General features: G+C 45.7%; 1 protein-coding gene across 2 annotated transcripts in view; it reads left to right on the top strand.

Moving 5' to 3' along the window:
- ANO3 (anoctamin 3) overlaps positions 1 to 27,772 on the top strand; it is a 955,742-nt gene that overhangs the window by 916,824 nt on the left and 11,146 nt on the right. For both annotated transcript variants that reach the window (XM_073658056.1, XM_073658057.1), the window contains exons 22-25: positions 743 to 888; positions 2,818 to 2,970; positions 12,990 to 13,137; positions 13,225 to 13,305. In XM_073658056.1, coding sequence (XP_073514157.1) covers positions 743 to 888; positions 2,818 to 2,970; positions 12,990 to 13,137; positions 13,225 to 13,305 — 528 coding nt within the window. The remainder of the gene's footprint in view (positions 1 to 742; positions 889 to 2,817; positions 2,971 to 12,989; positions 13,138 to 13,224; positions 13,306 to 27,772) is intronic.

Consider the following 27,772-nt stretch of genomic DNA (forward strand, 5'->3'; position numbering starts at 1 on the left):
TGAGCCATACTGTGTGCTCAGATCCAGCCAAATGCAGCCAAACTGATTGGTCGTCATTTCATACTACAGATGGACAATGACCCAAAACATAAAGCCAAAGCAACCCAGGAGTTTACTAAAGCAAAGAAGTGGAATATTCTTGAATGGCCTAGTCAGTCACCTGATCTCAATCCAATTGAGCTTGCATTTCACTTGTTAAAGACTAAACTTCAGACAGAAAGGCCCACAAACAAACAGCAACTGAAAATCACCACAGTGAAGGCCTGGCAGAGCATAAAAAAGGAGAAAACACAGCGTCTGGTGATGTCCATGAGTTCAAGCCTTCAGGCAGTCATTGCCAACAAAGGGTTTTCAACCAAGTACTAGAAATGAACATTTTATTTACAATTATTTAATCGGTCCAATTACTTTTGGTCCCTTTAAAAACAGGGTGGCACATGTTAAGGAGCTGAAACTCCTAAACCCTTCATCCAATTTTAATGTGGATACCCTCAAATGAAAGCTGAAAGTCTGAACTTCAACTGCATCTGAATTGTTTTGTTTAAAATTCATTGTGGTAATGTCTGGAACCAAAATTAGAAAAATGTTGTCTCTGTCCAAATATATATGGACCTAACTGTATATTGCAGCAATTTATTTTATTATCATAGTCACATTGATTCCCTTAGTGTTTTATTCTAACTTAGTCCTGGACTCCAGAACAGATTGATATACATTGTAAATATTTTTATATTTCCATTAGACTTCTTCAAAATTGGTGGTCTAGAAGGAAAATCAAGAAAGGAGGACAAGCTATAGAAAGCAAGTTAACATTACCCCAGTGGGAAAAAGACTGGAACCTGCAGCCCATGAATGCTCATGGTTTGATGGAAGAGTACTTAGAAATGGGTAAATAAGAAAGGAAATCTTAAAGGGGTTTTCCCCACGAATAAAAGTTATTTTTAATCAATAAATCTTGGAATAATTAAATTCCACAACTGAATGTATTTAAATAAAATGTTCCTGTGCTGAGATAATCTTATAAATGTGTCCCTGCTGTGTACTGTGTAAGGACATGGTCTGATCATACCGCAGCTTCTGGGCAGGGAAGGGGAGCAAAAGAATATACAGACATTACAGCAGGGGATCACAGCTGATTCTTTCTTTGAAGTAAAACATTGTTTAAAACCAGGCAGAGAAATGAGTTTCATTCACAAAAACAATCAGCTCTGATCCCCAGCTGTAATGTCTGTATACTCTTTTGCTTCCTCCCCTGCCCAGGAGCTGTGGTATGATCAGACCATGTTCCTGTACGATCAGACTCAGCCATTACACAGTACACAGCAGGGGCACATTTATAAGATTATCTCAGCACGGGAACATTTTATTTAAACACATCCAATTGTGGAAGCTATTATTATTCCAAGATCTATTGATTAAAATGAACTTTTGTTTGTGGGAAAACCCCTTTAGGATCTTATTTATGCATGATCTGCCATAAGCTTATACTGAGGTCAAGTGTAGTGTCTAACTTGTATGGTAATATTGCCATATGATTACAGTCATTATTGTCTATCCAGATGAAGAACTAAAGAACTGTAAGGCTGTGTGCCCACTATGCGTTTTTTAAGCATTTCCCCAGCGGCAATTCCGCTGCAGAAACGCTTAAAAAACGCTTGGTAGAAGGTCTGCCTTGTTCCCCAATGATAATCCGCATGTGCCGTGCACATGCTGTGTAAATTTCCGTTGCGGATTATCATTGCGGAAAAATCCGCTGCACTACCAATTATTTTGCGGAAGCGCGGATTTTTCGCCGCCATTGACTTGCATTGAAACGCATGGATTACGCATTACTGCATCTGTACATGCAGATTACATGTATTTCAATGTGCGGATGGTACCCGGGTTTGGAGAAGAGGAGACTCTTCTCCGGACCCGGGTACCATAGTACCTGTAAAAAAAAGAATAAAATAAAAAATAAATATTATGCTTACCTTCTGATGGACCCCGGTGTCCTTGTCTCGGCTTGCCGGCAGCTCGCGGTGGATTCAAGGACCTGCGGTGACGTCATTTAGTCATGTGACGGGTCACGTGACCGCTGACGTCGGCAGGTCCTTTAATCTACCGCGAGCTGCCAGCAAGCCGAGACAAGGACACCGGGGTCCATCAGAAGGTAAGTATAATATTTATTTTTTATTTTTTACCATTCTTTCGGTCACACTATATAAATGCATGCCGTTTGCATGGATTTATATAATGTGACCAAGTTGTCAAGCTCTTTCCAAGTGATGCTAAAATTGCTTGGAAAGCGCTTGACAACCCGCATGTGGAAATGCATGTGAAGAACGCTTCACTTCCGCATGTCCCTGGCAGGAAAAACGCATGTACAATCCGCATGTACAATCCACATGTACAATCCGCATGCATTTTTTCTGCCAGAGAGATGCAGAAACGCTCAGGAAAAATCCGGAGCATTTCTGCATCGTGGGCACATAGCCTATGAGATCAGCACATGGGACTTTAGGCAGGAACACTGTCCTCATCTGATTCTAAGCTTACATTACATTGTACAATAGTTTAGATTAGGGATCAGCATCCTCCGATAACAGCTAGACTGCTGAAGGTTGCTGACCTGGATTAGACGGTCTTTTTCTTTGTTAAAATAATTTTTCCACAAAGAACTTTTATGATATATTCAAAGTAAACCTCATACATGTATAATAGGATATGCCTGGCTGTCTACATCTGATAAACTTTGAATGATATTGTTCCTGAAATTCTTGCTACCAGAAAGAAATAATTGGAGGTTCTAATATATAATGATTTGTTATTATTTAGTTGTACAGTTTGGATTTACCACAATCTTTGTAGCTGCCTTCCCATTGGCTCCTCTCCTGGCATTGCTGAACAATATCATTGAAATAAGACTGGATGCTTATAAGTTTGTCACACAGTGGAGAAGACCCATGCCTGCTCGAGCAACTGATATAGGTATGTATTTAGATACATTGATGTACATGTGAATGATCCATAAATCATGCTTGTAGGACAGAGTTTTGACTTTTGTTGTTTCCCTGAAGGGAAATTCTGTCAGTGGGATCAACCCCCTAAGCCATCTATATGGGCGTGTAGGTCATAGAGAGTTTAATAGAATGATACCTTGATATATGTGATCTGATGCCTTATTTCAGGGAAATCCATGGTTTTTCTTAATATATAAAACTAGCTGTTGAACCCGTTCTACGCCCGGGTGGCGAGCATTTTTATTGGTATATGGTCTCCCATGCTGGTATGTGCTGCCCCCCTCCTGGTATTTGTGCTGCCCCCATCCTGTCTCCACCATCCTATCCTGGTATGCATGGCACCCCTCATCCCCATCCTGGTATGCATGGCACCCCTCACCCCCAATCCTGGTATGCATGGCACCCCTCACCCTCAATCCTGGTATGCGTGGCACCCCTCACCCCAATCCTGGTATGCGTGGCACCCCTCATCCCCAATCCTGGTATGTGTGGTACTCCTCATCCCTATCCTGGTATGCATGGTACCCAATCCCTCATCCCTATCATGGTATGTATTGTATCTCTCATCCTGGTATGCATGGGCCCCTCACCCACATCCTGGTATACTTGGCATCCCTCATCCCCAGTCCCGGTATGCATGGCACCCCTCATCCCCAATCCCGGTATGCATGGCACCCCTCATCCCCAATCCCGGTATGCATGGCACCCCTCATCCCCAATCCCGGTATGCATGGCACCCCTCATCCCCAATCCCGGTATGCATGGCACCCCTCATCCCCAATCCCGATATGCATGGCACCCCTCATGCCCAATCCCGGTATGCATGGCACCCCTCATGCCCAATCCCGGTATGCATGGCACCCCTCATGCCCAATCCCGGTATGCATAGCACCCCTCATGCCCAATCCCGGTATGCATGGCACCCCTCATGCCCAATCCCAGTGTGCATGGCACCCCTCATGCCCAATCCCGGTATGCATAGCACCCCTTTTGCCCAATCCCGGTATGCATGGCACCCCTCATGCCCAATCCCGGTATGCATGGCACCCCTCATGCCCAATCCCGGTATGCATGGCACCCCTCATCCCCAATCCCGATATGCATGACTCCCTCATCCCCAATCCTGGTATGCATGGCTCCCTCATTCCCAATCCTGGTATGCATGGCACCCCTCATCCCCAATCCTGGTATGCATGGCTCCCTCATCCCCAATCCTGATATGCATGGCACCCCTCATCCCCAATCCTGGTATACATGGCACCTCTCGTCCCCAATCCTGGTTTGCATGGCACCCCTCATCCCCAATCCTGGTATGCATGGCACCCCTCATCCCCAATCCTGGTATGCGTGGCACCCCTCATCTCCAATCTTGGTATGTATGCATGGCACCCCTCATCCCCAATCCTGGTATGCATGGCTCTCTCACTCCCATCCTGGTATGCATGGCACTCCTCATCCCTATCCTGGTATGCATGGGCTCCTCATCCCCAATCCTGATATGCATGGCACCCCTCATCCCAATTCTGGTATGTATGGCCTCCTCATCCCAGAAACCTGGTATGCATGGCACCCAATCCATCATCCTAGTATGCATGGCACCCCTCATTCTTATCCTGGTATGCATGGTAACCCTCATCCTGGTATGCATGGCACCCCATCCCTCATCCTGGTATGCATGGTACCTCACATTCCTATCCTGGTATGTATGGTACCCCTCATCTCTATTCTTGTATGCATGGCACCCCTCACACCCCAATCCTGGTATGCATGATCTCCTCACCCCCCAATCCTGGTATATGCATGGTCCCCTCACCCCCCAATCCTTGTATGCATGGTCACCTTACCCCCCAATCCTGGTATGTGTGGTACCCCTCACCCCCCAATCCTGGTATGCGTAGTACCCCTCACCCTCCAATTCTGGTATGCATGGTCCCCTCACCCCCCAATCCTGGTATGTGTGGTACTCCTCACCCTTCAATCCTGGTATGCGTGGTACCCCTACCCCCCAATCTTGGTATGCATGGTCCCCTCACCCACCAATCCTGGTATGTGTGGTACCCCTCACCCCCAAATCCTTGTATGCATGGTCCCCTCACCCACCAATCCTTGTATGCATGGTCCCCTCACCCACCAATCCTGGTATGTGTGGTACACCTCACCCCCCAATCCTTGTATGCATGGTCCCCTCATCCCACAATCCTGGTATGTGTGGCACCCCTCACCCCCCAATCCTGGTATGCATGGTCCCCTCACCCCCCAATCCTGGTATGTGTGGTACCCCTCACCCCAATCCTGGTATGTGTGGATGCTTATAAGTTTGTCACACAGTGGAGAAGACCCATGCCTGCTCGAGCAACTGATATAGGTATGTATTTAGATACATTGATGTACATGTGAATGATCCATAAATCATGATTGTAGGACAGAGTTTTGACTTTTGTTGTTTCCCTGAAGGGAAATCTGTCAGTGGGATCAACCCCCTAAGCCATCTGTATGGGCGTGTAGGTCATAGAGAGTTTAATAGAATGATACCTTGATATATGTGATCTGATGCCTTATTTCAGTGAAATCCATGTTTTTTCTTAATATATAAAACTAGCTGTTGAACCTGTTCTACGCCCGGGTGGCGAGCATTTTTATTGGTATATGGTCTCCCATGCTGGTATGTGCTGCCCCCCTCCTGGTATTTGTGCTGCCCCCATCCTGTCTCCACCATCCTATTTTGGTATGCATGGCACCCCTCATCCCAATCCCGGTATGCATGGCACCCCTCATCCCCAATCCCGGTATGCATGGCACCCCTCATCCCCAATCCCGGTATGCATGGCACCCCTCATCCCCAATCCCGATATGCATGGCACCCCTCATGCCCAATCCCGGTATGCATGGCACCCCTCATGCCCAATCCCGGTATGCATGGCACCCCTCATGCCCAATCCCGGTATGCATAGCACCCCTCATGCCCAATCCCGGTATGCATGGCACCCCTCATGCCCAATCCCAGTGTGCATGGCACCCCTCATGCCCAATCCCGGTATGCATAGCACCCCTTTTGCCCAATCCCGGTATGCATGGCACCCCTCATGCCCAATCCCGGTATGCATGGCACCCTCTCATGCCCAATCCCGGTATGCATGGCACCCCTCATCCCCAATCCCGATATGCATGACTCCCTCATCCCCAATCCTGGTATGCATGGCTCCCTCATTCCCAATCCTGGTATGCATGGCACCCCTCATCCCCAATCCTGGTATGCATGGATCCCTCATCCCCAATCCTGATATGCATGGCACCCCTCATCCCCAATCCTGGTATGCATGGCACCCCTCATCCCCAATCCTGGTATGCATGGCACCCCTCATCCCCAATCCTGGTATGCGTGGCACCCCTCATCTCCAATCTTGGTATGTATGCATGGCACCCCTCATCCCCAATCCTGATATGCATGGCACCCCTCATCCCCAATCCTGGTATGCATGGCTCTCTCACTCCCATCCTGGTATGCATGGCACTCCTCATCCCTATCCTGGTATGCATGGGCTCCTCATCCCCAATCCTGATATGCATGGCACCCCTCATCCCAATTCTGGTATGTATGGCCTCCTCATCCCAGAAACCTGGTTTGCATGGCACCCAATCCATCATCCTAGTATGCATGGCACCAATCATTCTTATACTGGTATGCATGGTAACCCTCATCCTGGTATGCATGGCACCCCATCCCTCATCCTGGTATGCATGGTACCTCACATTCCTATCCTGGTATGTATGGTACCCCTCATCTCTATTCTGGTATGCATGGCACCCCTCACCCCCCAATCCTGTTATGCATGATCTCCTCACCCCCCAATCCTGGTATGCATGGTCCCTTCATCCCCCAATCCTGGTATGCATGGTCCCCTCACCCCGAATCCTGGTATGCATGGTCCCCTCACCCCGCAATCCTGGTATGCATGGGCCCCTCATCCCCCAATAATGGTATGTGTGGTACCCCTCATCCTGGTATGCATGGTCCCCTCACCCCCCAATCCTGGTATGCATGGGCCCCTCGTCCCCCAATAATGGTATGTGTGGTACCCCTCATCCTGGTATGCATGGTCCCCTCACCCCCCAATCCTGGTATATGCATGGTCCCCTCACCCCCCAATCCTTGTATGCATGGTCACCTTACCCCCCAATCCTGGTATGTGTGGTACCTCTCACCCTCCAATCCTGGTATGCGTAGTACCCCTCACCCTCCAATTCTGGTATGCATGGTCCCCTCACCCCCCAATCCTGGTATGTGTGGTACTCCTCACCCTTCAATCCTGGTATGCGTGGTACCCCTACCCCCCAATCTTGGTATGCATTGTCCCCTCACCCACCAATCCTGGTATGTGTGGTACCCCTCACCCCCAAATCCTTGTATGCATGGTCCCCTCACCCACCAATCCTTGTATGCATGGTCCCCTCACCCACCAATCCTGGTATGTGTGGTACACCTCACCCCCCAATCCTTGTATGCATGGTCCCCTCATCCCACAATCCTGGTATGTGTGGCACCCCTCACCCCCCAATCCTGGTATGCATGGTCCCCTCACCCCCCAATCCTGGTATGTGTGGTACCCCTCACCCCAATCCTGGTATGTGTGGATGCTTATAAGTTTGTCACACAGTGGAGAAGACCCATGCCTGCTCGAGCAACTGATATAGGTATGTATTTAGATACATTGATGTACATGTGAATGATCCATAAATCATGCTTGTAGGACAGAGTTTTGACTTTTGTTGTTTCCCTGAAGGGAAATCTGTCAGTGGGATCAACCCCCTAAGCCATCTATATGGGCGTGTAGGTCATAGAGAGTTTAATAGAATGATACCTTGATATATGTGATCTGATGCCTTATTTCAGGGAAATCCATGGTTTTTCTTAATATATAAAACTAGCTGTTGAACCCGCTCTATGCCCGGGTGGCGAGCATTTTTATTGGTATATGGTCTCCCATGCTGGTATGTGCTGCCCCCCTCCTGGTATTTGTGCTGCCCCCATCCTGTCTCCACCATCCTATCCTGGTATGCATGGCACCCCTCATCCCCATCCTGGTATGCATGGCACCCCTCACCCCCAATCCTGGTATGCATGGCACCCGTCACCCTCAATCCTGGTATGCGTGGCACCCCTCACCCCAATCCTGGTATGCGTGGCACCCCTCATCCCCAATCCTGGTATGTGTGGTACTCCTCATCCCTATCCTGGTATGCATGGTACCCAATCCCTCATCCCTATCGTGGTATGTATGGTATCTCTCATCCTGATATCTGGTATGCATGGGCCCCTCACCCACATCCTGGTATACTTGGCATCCCTCATCCCCAGTCCCGGTATGCATGGCACCCCTCATCCTCAATCCCGGTATGCATGGCACCCCTCATCCCCAATCCCAGTATGCATGGCACCCCTCATCCCCAATACCGGTATGCATGGCACCCCTCATCCCCAATCCCGGTATGCATGGCACCCCTCATGCCCAATCCCGGTATGCATGGCACCCCTCATGCCCAATCCCGGTATGCATGGCACCCCTCATGCCCAATCCCGGTATGCATAGCACCCCTCATGCCCAATCCCGGTATGCATGGCACCCCTCATGCCCAATCCCAGTGTGCATGGCACCCCTCAAGCCCAATCCTGGTATGCATGGCACCCCTCATGCCCAATCCCGGTATGCATGGCACCCCTCATCCCCAATCCCGATATGCATGACTCCCTCATCCCCAATCCTGGTATGCATGGCTCCCTCATTCCCAATCCTGGTGTGCATGGCACCCCTCATCCCCAATCCTGGTATGCATGGCTCCCTCATCCCCAATCCTGATATGCATGGCACCCCTCATCCCCAATCCTGGTATACATGGCACCCCTCGTCCCCAATCCTGGTATGCATGGCACCCCTCATCCCCAATCCTGGTATGCATGGCACCCCTCATCCCCAATCCTGGTATGCGTGGCACCCCTCATCTCCAATCTTGTTATGTATGCATGGCACCCCTCATCCCCAATCCTGATATGCATGGCACCCCTCATCCCCAATCCTGGTATGCATGGCTCTCTCACCCCCATCCTGGTATGCATGGCACTCCTCATCCCTATCCTGGTATGCATGGGCTCCTCATCCCCAATCCTGATATGCATGGCACCCCTCATCCCAATTCTGGTATGTATGGCCTCCTCATCCCAGAAACCTGGTATGCATGGCACCCAATCCATCATCCTAGTATGCATGGCACCCCTCATTCTTATCCTGGTATGCATGGTAACCCTCATCCTTGTATGCATGGCACCCCATCCCTCATCCTGGTATGCATGGTACCTCACATTCCTATCCTGGTATGTATGGTACCCCTCATCTCTATTCTGGTATGCATGGCACCCCTCACCCCCCAATCCTGGTATGCATGATCTCCTCACCCCCCAATCCTGGTATGCATGGTCCCTTCATCCCCCAATCCTGGTATGCATGGTCCCCTCACCCCCAATCCTTGTATGCATGGTCCCCTCACCCCGCAATCCTGGTATGCATGGTCCCCTCACCCCCCAATCCTGGTATGCATGGGCCCCTCATCCCCCAATAATGGTATGTGTCGTACCCCTCATCCTGGTATGCATGGTCCCCTCACCCCCCAATCCTGGTATATGCATGGTCCCCTCACCCCCCAATCCTTGTATGCATGGTCCCCTTACCCCCCAATCCTGTTATGTGTGGTACCCCTCACCCCCCAATCCTGGTATGCGTAGTACCCCTCACCCTCCAATTCTGGTATGCATGGTCCCCTCACCCCCCAATCCTGGTATGTGTGGTACTCCTCACCCTTCAATCCTGGTATGCGTGGTACCCCTACCCCCCAATCTTCGTATGCATGGTCCCCTCACCCACCAATCCTGGTATGTGTGGTACCCCTCACCCCCAAATCCTTGTATGCATGGTCCCCTCACCCACCAATCCTTGTATGCATGGTCCTCTCACCCACCAATCCTGGTATGTGTGGTACACCTCACCCCCCAATCCTTGTATGCATGGTCCCCTCATCCCACAATCCTGGTATGTGTGGCACCCCTCACCCCCCAATCCTGGTATGCATGGTCCCCTCACCCCTCAATCCTGGTATGTGTGGTACCCCTCACCCCCAGTCCTGGTGTGCATGGTCCCCTCACCCCCCAATCCTGGTAGGCATGGCCCCCTCACACCCCAATCCTGGTATGTGTGGTTCCACTCACCCCCCAATCCTGTTATGCGTGGTCCTCTAACCCCCCAATCCTGGTATGTGTGGTACCCCTCACCCCCAAATCTTGGTATGCATGGTCCCCTCACCCCGCAATCCTGGTATGCATGGTCCGCTCACACCCCAATCCTGTTATGTGTGGTACCCCTCACTCCCCAATCCTGGTATGTGTGGTACCCCTCATCCTGGTATGCATGATCCCCTCACCGCACAATCCTGGTATATGCATGGTCCCCTCACCCCACAATCCTGGTGTTTGTGGCCCACTCACCCTCCAATCCTGGTATGTGTGGCCCCCTCATCATTTTCACACTGTACACACATACAAAAAAAAAAAAACAGTTATACTCACCTTTCTTCTCTATGCTCCAGCACTGCTGCGTCCTGTTCTGCCGGAGGCCGGGGGAGGAGTGTGGCGCCGGAGCACCGCGCTGTCCGGCGCCGTTTTGCTGAAGACACACTGTAAATGTCTTCAGTAAAATTGCACCGGATAGCACTATGCACATGCGCCGATCCGATGCCTCACTCCTGCCTCGGTCTCCGGCGAAGATAGGTGCCGCGGCAACGCTCCTCCCGGTCAGGTAAGTATGGCGCCAGAGATCGCGGTATGCATTCAGTGTCTACGCATACTGTGATCTCCGGCACCATACACACTCCTCTTACCTGTAACTGCTGGATGCGTGCTTCTGTCTGGAGCCAGACTGCACGTCGGGCATGCACAGTCTATCGAGGCTTCAGACAGAGACACGCATCCCCGGTTATATTATAGATGTGCTGTTAAGATTTATGGGTGAGACACATCTCCTTCCAGAACCTATTTTAAATAAAGGGGATGTTACCAGTGGGAGACATGTAATGACTGACAGTCTACTCACCTGATCACATGGCAGAGCTGTATGTAATCACAACTAACAGTACAGCAGAGTTGAACTTTCTTATCACAAGTACAATTGAAACTGCAGCTCTCCTCCTCTCATAGTGCTGTCAGCTCAGCTGTACTGCCTCTCCACCCCCGCAAACTTCCTGTGAGATGGAAACTAAAGAACTATAAGAGGATAACTAACTGCAAATGTTTTTATAATGAGACAAAGTTCAGCTCTGCAGTGAGTTTAGGAGAGCAGACTGTCATTCATTACATGTCTCACGCTGGTAACACCTCCTTTTATTTATAATAATCTCTGGAGGCAGATTCTCATGCAGATCAGTGTCCGGCCCTTAGTCATGAACAGCTCATTTACATATAATAAAAATGGATAAGATATCAAGGCATCATTTTGTTATACTTTCTACGACCTACATGCCCATATAGACAGCTTAGGAGGGTTGATTGATTCTACAGACAGATTCTCTTTAAAATATATCCTGTCATCTAATTCATGTTGTCCAAAATATGCACAATGCAATGCACAATGGCAGCCAGGTTTAATTTTCTCTGAAATACCAGTGTTTTAAGATTTGGCCAGAGACCATGGTCAAATATGAGACTAGTTCGGGTCCACACCCATCTGACTTTTATCAGCGTCTCTCTGTAGGTGATTGACAGGTCTCTCGCTACAGAAGAGACTTGTGAGGCACTTGCAGTGGTACTGAGAGAAATTAGATCTTTAAAGAATATTTTCTCTGAAATGCCAAAGCATTTCATAGAAAAATGTACCTAGCTGCTATTGCGCAGCTAGGTTCCGATGCATGCTGCCCCTGGTTTGGGTAGAAAGAATCAATTGATGATTACCATAATACTTATTTGTTTAGCTAAACAATAGACACTTTTGGATGAATTCTTCTTTTTCACATATTCCCAATTATTCAGACACTAGCTGCCACAAAGTGACAAGTGACTGTGGACACCTATCCGATTTCTGAAACTAATCTATCCCTTTCCCCCGGATTACCCTGGATGATGGAGACGCCGGGGTCTCATAGCTAACTATGCTCCTAAATTAACCTTTATCCTATCCCTTCCCCACCCAAGGAAGTGAGGAGCCGAAGTGCATAGGAAAACATTAACCAGACAGACAGGGGTAAACAGACAGGGATGAATGAAAATTACAATCATACAAATACATTCACAAAACAACAGAGTGGGAAACAGGGGAGTTATAGGAAGGGGAAACCAAATGTGAGAAGATAAGGATAAAGGCGCAAACCAACTCCACACAGCAGTCTCCAGAAAAACTCTCCAACCGCAAACTCCAAACACTGAACTTTTTCCTTCAACACCAAACCAGGAAGTAGGACTATCACTGGCAACTCTCAAGTGCCAGTGGCGAGCATAAATACCAGAGGGGAGTGGCCAACACAGAACAGCTGAGACAATTCAGGATGGAGAGCTCCCGGAGATCAACTGAACTGTTTAACCCTTGTAATAACAGAGCAAGGAAAACCTGTTTAATAGGATGGTGAAGCAGTTTTAATAAGTGCAGAAGTTTGTGTAACCAGACACCACGATCTTCTGGTCCCTCTCTGTTACGGCATCCACGTAACACTATTGAGACTAGAAAACCCAATCCACTTAAGATTACATGATATGACCTCACTTGGTGTTCAAAGTGTATGACAATGTGCATGTCCATCTAATGAGTTGATTGCTTCTGGTCACACATGCTCAGCCACTCCCCCATAGTAATTATATTGAACCCCAGATTGTAGAGCAGCTAATAAAAATTCAATAGCTTTTTGCTGAGAAAGTCATTTATATAATTTTAACCCATAATTTTAATACACTTTTAGGAATCTGGTATGGGATTTTGGAAGGAATTGGTGTTCTGGCAGTTATTACAAATGCCTTTGTCATTGCGATCACCTCTGATTATATCCCACGCTTTGTATACGCCTTTAAGTATGGACCCTGCCAAGATGAAGGATACAGACATGAGAAGTAATACTTGCCTTTTAATGACTTATATGATACATTCTATTGGTCCTTATTTTGTGTCCTTAATCCAAATATGTTTTTGTGTTTCAGATGTCTTCGAGGCTACGTAAACAGTAGTTTATCAATATTTGATCTAAGTGAACTTGGTGAAGGATTTACTGGGTATTGCAGGTATATCAAGTCTTACAAATGTCTGTCATCATGTAGAAATTATCAGCCATTATTACTCAGTATATGACAGCCTGGTTTTGGCATAGACACAGGAGAATCCTGACATCATGATGTGCATGCTCTGTAAGGATTCAGAAGTCTGCACCTAGACTGACTGTAAAACTTTCACCACAAGATTGGACAATCCCTTTAAGCTGGAAGAAGTTGTATGGAGCAGGCTTAGGAGCTAAACTTAATTCAAATGGTCCAGAAACCAGCTGCAGTATACAGTGAGGCTCCTCTTGCATTGGCCTTTGGAAGCCATGGTCAATACCAAGCTTGGCATCTAAGCAGACAAAGGAAAAAGTCTTCATCTTTCGTCCCATTAAAATGTTCCAGAGTTTTTTGTAAGCAATTACCTGCATGTTCACTTCTCTTAGTAGGACTAAAAATATGAAAAGCTAAAAAATAACTAAAATGAAAAAAAGTTGAAAAATGTAAAAAAAGATAAAACATTACAAAAAAATGCTTTTCCCAGTACTATAAAAAATAATATTAAAAAGAAACATATTGTAACATCCATAAGTTTCAGAACTATTATAATATCACTAGATGGTGGCCCGATTCTAACTCATTGGGTATTCTAGAATATGTATGTAGTTTATTCTGTCATCCTCATTGGCGTATTTTTCGCTTAAGACCCATTGGAAGACAGGAAGCGTAAATCGTGATAGCATACAGTAAAGAAGTATCTGTTCAGCGCTCTGTGACTGACAGAGCGTGCTCAGTAAACGTGACAGAAGTACGTGGCACTGTGACTGACAGAACTTATTCAGTAAACGTGAGTGAATTACGTGGCACTGTGACTGACAGAACTTATTCAGTAAACGTGAGTGAATTACGTGGCACTGTGACTGACAGAACCTATTCAGTCGTGACATAAGCTGAAGCAAGAGCCGGCTGCAGCCGGGGGAATTACGTGCTGCCTGTGCGCGGTCAGCGATAGCGCTACTCACAGGCAGTATTGGCAACATGAGGTATTTACGAAATTCATTAGGGGCCCTGGGGGGATATATTGGGGGGTTAATTTAAAGTATCCGCGCCAATATCGCTGATTGGTCGCGGCCGGCCGCCACCAATCAGCGACGCGTGGTTCAAGTCCTGCGCCAATTCACGGCCGGACTGCGCCTGTCGCTGATTGGTCCCGGGCGGCTGGCGCAACCAATCAGCGACACGGGATTTCTGTTACAGACAAACAGACAGAATTAGACGATTATATATATATATATAGATGTGATTTATATCTAGCATGATACAAAATAACCATGACAAAATAGTTTTTTTATTTTTAACAACCTTTCTTGAAATGGTAGTAACAAAAACTAGAGATCACATCACAAAAAAATGACATTACATAGCGCTATCGATACAAAAATAAAAATGTACGTATTGCAGAATATGGTTGGCAACTAATGTTGAGCGAATTTGTTCGTCATTTCAAATTCGTGTTCGTGTTCGGGGTTCCGGCTTGTTCGCGCCAAAAAATCGGCTCCGCCCATGAACATGCCTGATTTGCCGAGCTGTCACGCAGATAACATGAAATGCCGAACAAATTCGCTCAACACTATTGGCAACACAGCAGCCATAGTGACTTATTCAATAAGTTAAGACATCATTTTTACCTTACAAAAATCACCATAAAGATGAGAGACAAAAAAAACCCCAGAAAACTAGTTTGCCTGCTGTTTTTCAGAATGGTATATTTAAGGGATATTCCCATATCCGAGATCACCACTGATAGAGTGACAGTTAGATAGCTTGTTGCTAGTGGTCATAACCATGGATACCTAAGGTCCTTCCAAGCCTGCACATGAGGAAAGAGACATAGCGAATCAGAAAAACTATACTACATTTCTAATTGGTGGTATTTGCTAATATTATGATTATTACACCTACTACATATTGGGATAGGATCTTGGTGATGGGAATACCACTTTAAATCTTGTCAATAGAAATACAAATTGTTCCTTAAAGCGCACCTGTCAGCAGGATTGTGCTAAGTAAACTACATACACTGTCAGATGGGCGTCAATACACTGATTAAAATGATACCTTGGTTGATGAAATCCGTCCTGCGGTTCTTGTGTAATCTTTACTTTCAGTTTGGAGATAATGATATGCTCGTGCTCCGGAGCGGCCTGTGGGAGGCGCTCTATCGGGTGCTCTGCATGCTCTTATGACATGTCACTGCGCCTTCACTGACCTGCCTCCTATTTTACATAATGCATCAAGTAGTGCGGGGCTAGGTAAAATAGGAGGCAGGTCAGTGAAGGCACAGTGAGCTGTCTCCTATTTTACCTAGCCCCGCACTACTAGATAATAAATAATAATAATAATCTTTATTTATATAGCGCCAACATATTCCTCAGCGCTTAACAATTCACAGGTTCATGTACAACAGTCATAAGTAACATAGCTAAAGATAATACAATAATTACAGCAAAAATAATGACGACCCTGCTCCTAAGAGCTTACAATCTACAATGAGGTGGGGGTGACCCAAAGTACAATGGCTTATTTACAAGGATGGTCCAGCCATCTTGAGGGGATGAGGGATAGATAAAGGCTGCATGAGCTTATCACCATCCAGTATCTGTAGTGCTTTTTGGTTCGGTGGAGACTTATGTTTGGAGAAATAAGGAATGGGCTATAAGAATATAAAAGGACTTTGATTAGGGAACGTGATAGGCCGCCCTAAACAAATGTGTTTTTAGGGAGCGCCTAAAACTGTGTAAGTTGTGGTTCATCCTAATTTCTTGGGGTAGAGCATTCCAAAGAATAGGTGCAGCTCGAGAGAAGTCTTGAAGCCGGGAGTGGGAGATACGGATTAGTGCGGATGTTAGTCGAAAGTCGCTTGCAGAGCGTAGAAAACGGGTAGGCCGATAAACAGAGATGAGGGAAGAGATGTAGGGGGGTGCCACACTGTGGAGAGCTTTGTGGGTGAGAACAAGCAATTTAAATCGGATCCTATAATTCATGGGCAGCCAGTGCAATGACTGGCACAGAGCGGAAGCGTCTGAGTAACGATTAGCCAGATAGATGACCCTGGCTGCAGCATTAAGGATGGACTAGAGGGGGGAAAGTCGAGTGAGGGGGAGTCCAATTAAGAGAGAGTTACAGTAGTCGAGGCAGGAGTGGATCAGGGCAACAGTGAGGGTTTTTGCTGTTTCTAAGGTGAGAAAGGGGCGGATTCTAGAGATGTTCTTCAGGTGCAAGCGACAAGAGTGGGCAAGAGATTGTATGTGGAAGGTGAAGGAGAGATTGGTGTCAAACACAACGCCCAGGCAACGCGCCTGCTTGCTCGGCATTATTGTGGTGCCACACACGGAGAGAGACATGTCAGATTTTAGATGCATCATGTAAAATAGGAAGCAGGTCAGTGAAGGAACAATGAGCTGTCATAAGAGCATACAGATGAATATGTAAGCAGAGCACTAGATAGAATGGATTTAATCAGCCAAGGTATCATATTAGTGTAATGTCGCTCACCTGACAGTGTATGTAATTTACTGAGCACAATCCTGCTGACAGGTGCGCTTTAACCCCTTTATGATGAGGTCATAGTACGTAGCTGCGCCCTGGGCCTTATGGAACAGCTACGTACTATTACACATGCTAAGATCGCGCCCACACACAAGCGGTGCAGGGCGATCGCCGCCGGGTGTCAGTTAATTGTCACAACTGATACCTGGTATTATGTGACAGGAGCGGTCAAGCACCACTCCTGGCACATTAACCCCCTAAAAGCTGCGATCGAAGTTGATCGCAGCATTCCGAGAGCAAGGGGAGGTAAGCGCCGATACTTACCTCCTCTCCGGCATCCCGCGCTGTCTGTGCCGGTTCCGAATGTTGTCATGGTGACCCAATGTAGTCAATGATGACATCCGGGTCACCAAGAGGCAATAAGTTACTTTGGTCATGCACAGTGCGCTACCAAAGTAACTTCTCCCTGTGCAGCACTGATAGGCTGTATATAGCATAGAGATGCTGCTGCATCTCTATACTATATAAGCCATGAGGCTGCAAAAAGTGAAAGTCCCATAGTGGGACATAGTGTACAAGTAAAAAAAGTGTAAGAAAGTGAAAAAAAAATAAAAAAAAATTTAAAATATTTAAAAAAAAATTAAAAAAATAATCCTCAAAAAATAAAAATGTACTGTACCCATAAATAAATATTATTATGGAAAAAAAAAACAATAAAAGTACACATATTTTTGCATCGCTGCTTCCGGAACGACCTGACCTATAAAATTGTCCCACTAGTCAACCCCTTTAGTAAACACGGTAAAAAAAAATAAATTAAAAACAAAGCAAAAATCGATGCTTTATCATCATACCGCCATACAAAAAATGGATCAAAAAGACAAAATGTAAATAAAAATGGTACTGCTGAAAACGTCATCTTATCCCGCAAAACACAAGCTGCCATACTCCTCCATCAGCCGAAAAATAAAAAAGTTATAACTCTCAGAATAAAGTGATAAAAAAAATCTTTTTTCTATAAAATAGTTTTTATTGTGTAAAAGCACCAAAACACAAAAAACTATGTAAATGTGGTACCGTTGTAAACGTACTGACCCGAAGAATAATGCTGCCTTATCAATTTTACCACACGCGGAAAATCATGAAAAAGACGAAAAAAACAATTCCTGGATTGTTGGTTTTTGTTAATTCTGCCTCCCAAAAATCGAAATAGAAAGCGATCAAAAAATGTCACATCTCCAAAAATGGTATCAATAAAAAAATGTCAACTTGTCACGCAAAATCAAGCCATCACATGACTCTGTTGGCCGAAATATGGAAAAATTATAGCTCTCAAAATATGGCAATGCAAAAACTAGTCTTTGAAAAAAAAAGCATCTTTTAGTGTGTGACAGCTGTCAATCAGAAAAACCCGATATGAATCTGGCATCGCTGTAATCACACCGACCCGAAGAATAAAGTTGTCTAATCACTTATACCGCACGAGGAAAGGCGTAAAAAATAAACTCTAGGGTTAGGGTTGTGCTAGGGTTGGGATTTTTTCAAAAGTAAAATAAAAAAAATTATGACGAAATGGCAACTAGTGTTGAGCGCATGTGCTCGCTACTTGAGTTTGCATCGGGTGCTCAGGTATGCACCGAGTATTGCGGGTGCTCGAGTGACATGCTCGAGTCTCCGCCTCATATGCTCTATGGCCAATAAATGTTGCATGGATTGCCTGTCATGCACAAACGATCCCCGCATGTTTTTTTTGGGTGTCAAACAACCATGAAACATGCGAGGCAGGGCCTCGAGCATGTCACTCGAGCACCCGCGTTACATGGTGCATACCTGAGCACCCGATGCAAACTCATGTAGTGAGCATTTGCGCTCAAGACTAATGACAGCTTATTCAATATGATGACCTAATGTTATCAATTCTGTGTTGTACCTCTGGGTTCAAAATGTTCACAATACCCCTTGATAAAATCCTTGAGGGGTCTAGTTTCCAAATTGAGGTCACTTGTGGGGGTTTCCACTATTTAGGCACATCTGGGGCTCTCCAAAAGCAACATGGCCTCTGCTCTTGATTCCAGCCAATTTTGCGTTCAAAAAGTCACAGAGTGCTGCTTCCTTTCTGAACCCCGCCGTGCACCCAAACAGTGTATTTCCCACACATATGGAGTATCGGCATACTCAGAAGAAATAGCACAACAGTTTTTGGGGTCCATTTTCTCCTCTTACCCTTGTGAAAATAAAAAATCTGAGGCTAAAATTAGAGATGAGCGTTGTTCTACTCGAACTGTTCGCCAATCTCAAATTCGAGCTGTTTTGGGCGGTGTTCGAGCCGTTCGGCGAACACGAACAATTTGATAAAAATTCGGCTGTTCGAGGTTATGTTCGATAACTGTTCGTGCACCAAAATCATAACTGGATTTTTTCTCAGTAATGATGAAAATTAATGTTAATACGCAGTTTGAGTGTACAGCGGGGTGGGGGGAGGGGCAGGGGATGGATCTCTGCAGGAACAATGAAGATCTCCATTTTTTTTTCTCTTTCCCGCATTTGCAGTGGGGAGGTGCAATCTGTCAGCCTATCAGCAGCGCACACACGGAGCGAAGTGCTTTTTTTCACACAAGCAAGGGCATGTGTCATTGGCAGTGTATGTCACATGTCCTTGCCCTATAAGACCAAGCCATTTTCCCCGTCGCCACCATTTTCTCACTGCTGCAGCTGCGTGTTAGACGGCACCGCTGTTGCTGTGTGCGCTATACCTTGTTAATTTCAAGCCAATTTTTGCACAAATCTACAGATAGCTTGGGAGTAGGGAATAGTTGTGATTGCAGTCCTTTTAAGGACTAGGTTACAGCATTTCCTACGACTTTTATCAGGGAGGTCTGTGCTCTTAAATAGATAGGTTGTGGGAGTAAAGACTAATTGTAATTGGAGTCCTTTTCAGGACTAGGTTACATCAGTTCCTATCAGTTTTTGCCAGGCAGGTCTGTGCCAGTGCTGTGCAAGTTTTTTTCACAGCATTTGGCTGAATCTAGCAAAGCTAATCCTTTTTGGCCTAGTGCAGAGTGTGTTGGTCAGAGGAGTAGCCTATCTGTGCTGCAAGATATACCACCTGTGTATAGAATACCAATTTTTTTACTGCACCTAGTGAAGTAAAATCTTTTGGGCATAGCATCATTCTATTAGTCCATCTATACTGACCTCCATCAGGTTGCAAATTAAAAATAATTTGTATCTGCATCTACAGTACCTCTGAAAAAATATTTGGGCTTCTAGCTGTGTGTGGGACTTGTTGTATTAGTCCATCTATACTGACCTCCATCAGGTTGCAAATTAAAAATAATTTTTATCTGCATCTACAGTACCTCTGAAAAAATATTTGGGCTTCTAGCTGTGTGTGGGACTTGTTGTATTAGTCCATCTATACTGACCTCCATCAGGTTGCAAACTGAATATATTTTTTTCTGCATCTACCTCTGAAAAAATATTTGGGCTTCTAGCTGTGTGTGGGACTTGTTGTATTAGTCCATCTATACTGACCTCCATCAGGTTGCAAATTAAAAATAATTTGTATCTGCATCTACAGTACCTCTGAAAAAATATTTGGGCTTCTAGCTGTGTGTGGGACTTGTTGTATTAGTCCATCTATACTGACCTCCATCAGGTTGCAAACTGAATATATTTTTTTCTGCATCTACCTCTGAAAAAATATTGGGCTTCTAGCTGTGTGTGGGTCTTGTTCTATTAATCCATCTATACTGACCTCCATCAGGTTGCAAACTGAATATAATTTTTTTCTGCATCTAGCTCTGAAAAAATATTTGGCCTTCTAGCAGTGTGTCGGACTTTCTCTATTAGTCCATCTATACTGACCCCCATCAGGTTGCAAATTAAAAATAATTTGTATCTGCATCTACAGTACCTCTGAAAAAATATTTGGGCTTCTAGCTGTGTGTGGGACTTGTTGTATTAGTCCATCTATACTGACCTCCATCAGGTTGCAAATTAAAAATAATTTGTATCTGCATCTACAGTACCTCTGAAAAAATATTTGGGCTTCTAGCTGTGTGTGGGATTTGTTGTATTAGTCCATCTATACGGACCTCCATCAGGTTGCAAACTGAATATATTTTTTTCTGCATCTACCTCTGAAAAAATATTTGGGCTTCTAGCTGTGTGTGGGACTTGTTGTATTAGTCCATCTATACTGACCTCCATCAGGTTGCAAATTAAAAATAATTTGTATCTGCATCTACAGTACCTCTGAAAAAATATTTGGGCTTCTAGCTGTGTGTGGGACTTGTTGTATTAGTCCATCTATACTGACCTCCATCAGGTTGCAAATTAAAAATAATTTTTATCTGCATCTACAGTACCTCTGAAAAAATATTTGGGCTTCTAGCTGTGTGTGGGACTTGTTGTATTAGTCCATCTATACTGACCTCCATCTGGTTGCAAACTGAATATATATTTTTCTGCATCTACCTCTGAAAAAATATTGGGCTTCTAGCTGTGTGTGGGTCTTGTTCTATTAATCCATCTATACTGACCTCCATCAGGTTGCAAACTGAATATAATTTTTTTCTGCATCTAGCTCTGAAAAAATATGTGGCCTTCTAGCAGTGTGTCAGACTTTCTCTATTAGTCCATCTATACTGACCTCCATCAGGTTGCAAATTAAAAATAATTTTTATCTGCATCTACAGTACCTCTGAAAAAATATTTGGGCTTCTAGCTGTGTGTGGGACTTGTTGTATTAGTCCATCTATACTGACCTCCATCAGGTTGCAAATTAAAAATAATTTGTATCTGCATCTACAGTACCTCTGAAAAAATATTTGGGCTTCTAGCTGTGTGTGGGACTTGTATTTGTCCATCTATACTGACCTCCATCAGGTTGCAAACTGAATATATTTTTTTCTGCATCTACCTCTGAAAAAATATTTGGGCTTCTAGCTGTGTGTGGGACTTGTTGTATTAGTCCATCTATACTGACCTCCATCAGGTTGCAAATTAAAAATAATTTGTATCTGCATCTACAGTACCTCTGAAAAAATATTTGGGCTTCTAGCTGTGTGTGGGACTTGTTGTATTAGTCCATCTATACTGACCTCCATCAGGTTGCAAACTGAATATATTTTTTTCTGCATCTACCTCTGAAAAAATATTGGGCTTCTAGCTGTGTGTGGGTCTTGTTCTATTAATCCATCTATACTGACCTCCATCAGGTTGCAAACTGAATATAATTTTTTTCTGCATCTAGCTCTGAAAAAATATTTGGCCTTCTAGCAGTGTGTCGGACTTTCTCTATTAGTCCATCTATACTGACCTCCATCAGGTTGCAAATTAAAAATAATTTTTTTCTACATCTACAGTACCTCTGAAAAAATATTTGGGCTTCTAGCTGTGTGTGGGACTTGTTGTATCAGTCCATCTATACTGACCTCCATCAGGTTGCAAATTAAAAATAATTTGTATCTGCATCTACAGTACCTCTGAAAAAATATTTGGGCTTCTAGCTGTGTGTGGGACTTGTTGTATTAGTCCATCTATACTGACCTCCATCAGGTTGCAAACTGAATATATTTTTTTCTGCATCTACCTCTGAAAAAATATTTGGGCTTCTAGCTGTGTGTGGGACTTGTTGTATTAGTCCATCTATACTGACCTCCATCAGGTTGCAAACTGAATATATTTTTTTCTGCATCTACCTCTGAAAAAATATTGGGCTTCTAGCTGTGTGTGGGTCTTGTTCTATTAATCCATCTATACTGACCTCCATCAGGTTGCAAACTGAATATAATTTTTTCTGCATCTAGCTCTGAAAAAATATTTGGCCTTCTAGCAGTGTGTCGGACTTTCTCTATTAGTCCATCTATACTGACCTCCATCAGGTTGCAAATTAAAAATAATTTTTATCTGCATCTACAGTACCTCTGAAAAAATATTTGGGCTTCTAGCTGTGTGTGGGACTTGTTGTATTAGTCCATCTATACTGACCTCCATCAGGTTGCAAATTAAAAATAATTTGTATCTGCATCTACAGTACCTCTGAAATAATATTTGGGCTTCTAGCTGTGTGTGGGACTTGTTGTATTAGTCCATCTATACTGACCTCCATCAGGTTGCAAACTGAATATATTTTTTTCTGCATCTAACCCAGCCAATAGTTTTGGCCTATTACCACAGTTTGGCCACTCAGCTCTGCTCGGTTACCATCCATTGTTTTTTTGTGCAAACAACTCCAGAGTTGTGAATTAGTTAACCACCAAAATGAGTGGAAAAAGGCCTGCTGCTGGTGGAAAGGGGAGTAGGCGTGTTGGGAAGGGGAAAAAAGGTTGTGTCTGTGGGGTAGGTGTTAAAGCAACAGTAACATCTGCAGAAGAAAGACCATCTTCCAGCCAAACTAAAATGTCTACTTCTTTTAGCGGACAATGTGATAAGATCCCTTTCTTACGGCCACGCCAATCGCTACAAATTCCAGATGAGGCACAAAAACAGCAGGTGCTTCAACGGATATCAAGTGCTCCTTTAAGTGGGCTCTCCTCCACATCAACTTCAACATCACAAATACTCCAGTCCTCAAAGGTGTCACCCAAATCACACTTGCTTCCTCACAGCTCAAAAATCTCCAGCTGCCCGTCTGAGTATGAGGTAGAACAGATGGTTGAGTCTGCAGAGCTGTTTACTCATACTATAGCCTGGGAATCAGAGGTCGACTCCAGCGCTTCTGTGAATCCAGACGAGGAAATGATCTGCACTGATGCCCAGAATCTTTATGAGTCGGATCCAGGACCAGACGCAGAAGGTTCTGACCATAATGTAGACCCTCATTCCCAAACTGTAACTCCTGTTGGTGGAGACAATGAGGAATACGATGATAAGACTCAAATACCTGATTGGAGCGACAACTTTAGTTTTTTGTCAGGGCAGGAACAGGTTGGCTCTGAGGACGACGGGTGTGATAACACACAGGGTGATGATGATGAGGTTGGAGATCCCACTTACTGTCAACCCACAGTCAGCCAAGAGATGAGGTCAGCAGAGGAGGTGGAGGAAGATGCTAGTGACGACGAGGTCAGGTTGCGCCTTCCTGGACAGAGACGTAGTACTGGAAGCACGTCAACAACTGCATCCTCAAACACAACTCTGCCTCTCACCACAAGTCTTGGTGGCTCTTCAGGTCGCATGGGTGCTAAGCCTTGCATAGCCTGGGCATTTTTTCAGATCGATAAAGATGACCCAACTCGTGTTATCTGTAACATTTGTCAGCAAAAGCTAAGTAGAGGCCAAAAAATACATAGTTTGAGTACTTCATGCATGAACCGGCACATGGACATGAAGCATAAGTTGCAGTGGGAAGCTCAGTGTGCTACAATGCGGCCTAGCCGGCCGGGCCAACCACCGTCTGCCATATCTTGTGCATCCGCGGCCTCTTCATCCTCTGTGACTGGGGGGACAGCAGTCACACCTGTTTTGGGGCGCAGACCTGCCACCTCTTTACCCGCAACAGCCAGCGTGATTGGCAGGTCATCATTTTCTTTGGAGGTGGTAACAGCAGCTGGTGTTGAGCGCTGTCCGACATCGATAGCACCACCTTTGGATCAAGGCAACCTAACATGTCCGCCTGCATCTTCCTCACAGACCGGCAGTTTGCCGGGGACACCCTTATCAACCCCGTCTAAGCACAATAGCCAGCCCTCGGTCCCTCAGATGTGGACAAGTAAAAGACCATTTCCTCCTAGCCATGAGAAAGCTAAGAGGTTGAATTTCACCATCTGCAAGCTCTTGGCTACAGAAATGCTGCCTTTCCGCCTGGTGGACACAGAGGATTTTCGAGACCTTATGTCCGTCGCAGTGCCCCAGTACCAGATGCCCAGTCGGCACTACTTCTCAAAGAAAGGTGTGCCTGCGCTCCACCAGCATGTCGCACACAACATCACCGCTTCTTTGAGAAACTCTGTGTGTGACAGGGTGCATTTCACCACAGACACTTGGACGAGTAGGCATGGACAGGGGCGTTACATGTCGCTGACTGGGCACTGGGTAACTATGGTGACAGCAGGACAAGGGGCTGCTGTCCAAGTCTTGCCGTCCCCACGAGTTGTGCGTCAATCCTCTTTATGTCAAAGTTCCTCCACTGCTTCTGCCTCCTCAACCTCCTCTCGGTCTTCCACCTGCACCCAAAGCCTGTCTGGTCATGCCACAAACTTTCTAACTGCGCAGAAGGGATCCTGCACACCTCCTTACTATGCTGGCAGTAGGGCTCAACAAAGCTAGGAGGGATAGCTAATACTAGAGAAGAGAGAGAGAGGATTCAAAAAGACCTAAATAAACTGGAGCAGTGGGCAGCAACCAACAGAATGGTTTTTAACAGGGAAAAATGCAAAGTACTACATCTGGGCAATAAAAATGAAAAAAGCATATACAGAATGGGAGGAATAGAGCTAAGCAACAGTACATGTGAAAAAGACTTAGGTATACTAATAGATCATAGACTGAACATGAGTCAACAGTGTGATGCAGCAGCAAAAAAGGCAAATACAATTCTGGGATGTATTAACAGAAGCATACAGTCTAGATCACGTGAAGTCATTATCGGTCTTTACTCCTCTTTGGTCAGACCTAATCTGGAATACTGTGTACAGTTTTGGGCACCACATTTTAAAAAAGACATAGACAAACTGGAGCAAGTTCAGAGAAGAGCGACCAGAATGGTGACTGGTCTGCAAACCATGTCCTATGAGGAACGGTTGCAGGATTTGGGAATGTTTAGCTTGCAAAAAAGAAGACTGAGAGGAGACTTAATAGCTGTCTACAAATATGTCAAGGGCTGTCACATTGTAGAAGGATCATCTTTATTCTCATTTGCACAAGGAAAGACTAGAAGCAATGGGATGAAACTAAATGGGAGGAGACACAGATTAGATATTAGAAAAAACTTTTTGACATTTAGGGTGATTAATGAGTGGAACAGGCTGCCACGAGAGGTGGTGAGTTCCCCTTCAATGGACGTCTTCAAACAGAGGCTGGACAGACATCTGTCTGAGATGATCTAGTGAATCTGCTTTGAGCAGGGGGTTGGACCAGATGACCCAGGAGGACCCTTCCAACTCTACCATTCTATGATTCTATGATTCTATGATTCATCAGGCGGTTTTTACATTGAAATGTCTGGGAAATGTGAGTCACACAGCTGAGGAGTTGTGGTCAGCTCTGGAGAACCAATTTCATGAATGGTTGTCTCCACTGGACCTGAAACCAGGGAAGGCCGTGTGCGACAATGCTGCAAACCTGGGTGCGGCCCTTCGCCGGGGCAATGTCACACACGTGCCTTGTATGGCTCACGTGTTGAACCTGGTTGTCCAGCAATTTTTAGCCCACTATCCCAGACTAGATGGCCTTCTGCAGAGGGCACGGTCGCTGTGTGCTCACTTCCGCCGTTCGCATCCCGCAGCTCAGCGACTTACATCTCTACAGAAGTCGTTGGGCCTGCCACTTCACCGGCTAAAATGCGATGTGCCTACCCGGTGGAATTCAACTCTGCACATGTTGCAGCGACTGTGGCAGCACCGACAAGCCCTGGTGCAATACGTTCTGACGTATAGCCTGGGCCAACGAGATTCAGAGGTCGGGCAAATCACGCTGGAGGAGTGGTCTCAGATCAGGGACCTATGCACCCTTCTGCACAGTTTTGAAATGGCGACGAAGATGTTTAGTGCTGACGATGCCATTATCAGCATGACTATTCCGGTGATTTACATGCTGGAGCACATGTTAAACAGAATTCGGAGTCAGGTGGTGGCACAAGAGGAGGTGGAGGAAGTAGAGGAGGAGGAGTTGTATGCGGAAGGGCTAACATCTGCAAGGTCCAGACGGTCGGCAGCACCAAGGCGGCAGGCATGTGAGGGTGGGGGAGATGGTTTTACCAGGGCGCATGGTAGCAGCCAAACTAGTGAGGAAGGTGCAGGAGCCCAGGAAGAAGTGGAGGACGAACTGATGGAAGACTCATCAGATGAGGGAGACCTTGATCACATTTCTGTTGTGCGAGGTTGGGGGGAGAGGACAGAGGAAGGAAGCATGATTGTTACCTCGCCACCAACACAACAGGGACTTGGTGCTCCTGGATGCGCAACACACATGAGTGCCTTCTTGCTGCACTACCTGCAACATGACCCTCGAATTGTGAGAATTAGAAATAATCCTGACTACTGGGTTGCCACACTGTTAGATCCCCGGTACAAAAGTAAATTTGCAGAAATTATTCCTGCCATAGAAAGGGATGCACGCATGCAGGAGTATCAGCAGAGACTGTTGCAGAATCTTACATGTGCTTTTCCACAAAATACCAGTGGTGCACGTAGTGAATCTCACAGTTCCAACTTGCCAACCGTGGGACCGTCAAGTGTTCAGCACTCAAACCGTAACAGAACCACAGTATCTGGTGGTAACATCAATTTTGCGGAATCATTTCACCACTTTTTTAGCCCATCCTTTGCAAGGCCACAGGAGACAAGAAGTCTGACACATAGTCAACGCCTAGAGACGATGGTACAGGAGTATCTCCAAGTAAACATTGAAGCCACGACTGTGTCACTGGACCCTTGCTCTTTTTGGGCTTCCAATCTGGATAAATGGCCGGAGCTAGCCACTTACGCCTTGGAGATCTTGTCATGCCCCACAGCCAGCGTTCTGTCTGAACGTGTGTTCAGCGCTGCTGGTGGTGTGCTGACAGATAAGCGCACGCGGCTCTCCACTGATAATGTAGACAGACTCACGTTCATAAAGATGAACAAATCATGGATCCGAAACGACTTTTCTACCCCTGTGTCATCCTGGGGAGAGTAAAAGCTTGATGATTGTTTAAAATCACCCTACCAACCGTTTTAAGCTTTCAAATTACTAATCATGTTTATCTGTATCTTGACTGGAAAATAATTTGGGCTTTGTA

The sequence above is a fragment of the Phyllobates terribilis genome, unplaced genomic scaffold, assembly GCF_046119375.1.
Source record: "Phyllobates terribilis strain yellow unplaced genomic scaffold, ASM4611937v1 Scaffold_13__5_contigs__length_258822181, whole genome shotgun sequence".
NCBI classification, from domain to species: domain Eukaryota; kingdom Metazoa; phylum Chordata; class Amphibia; order Anura; family Dendrobatidae; genus Phyllobates; species Phyllobates terribilis.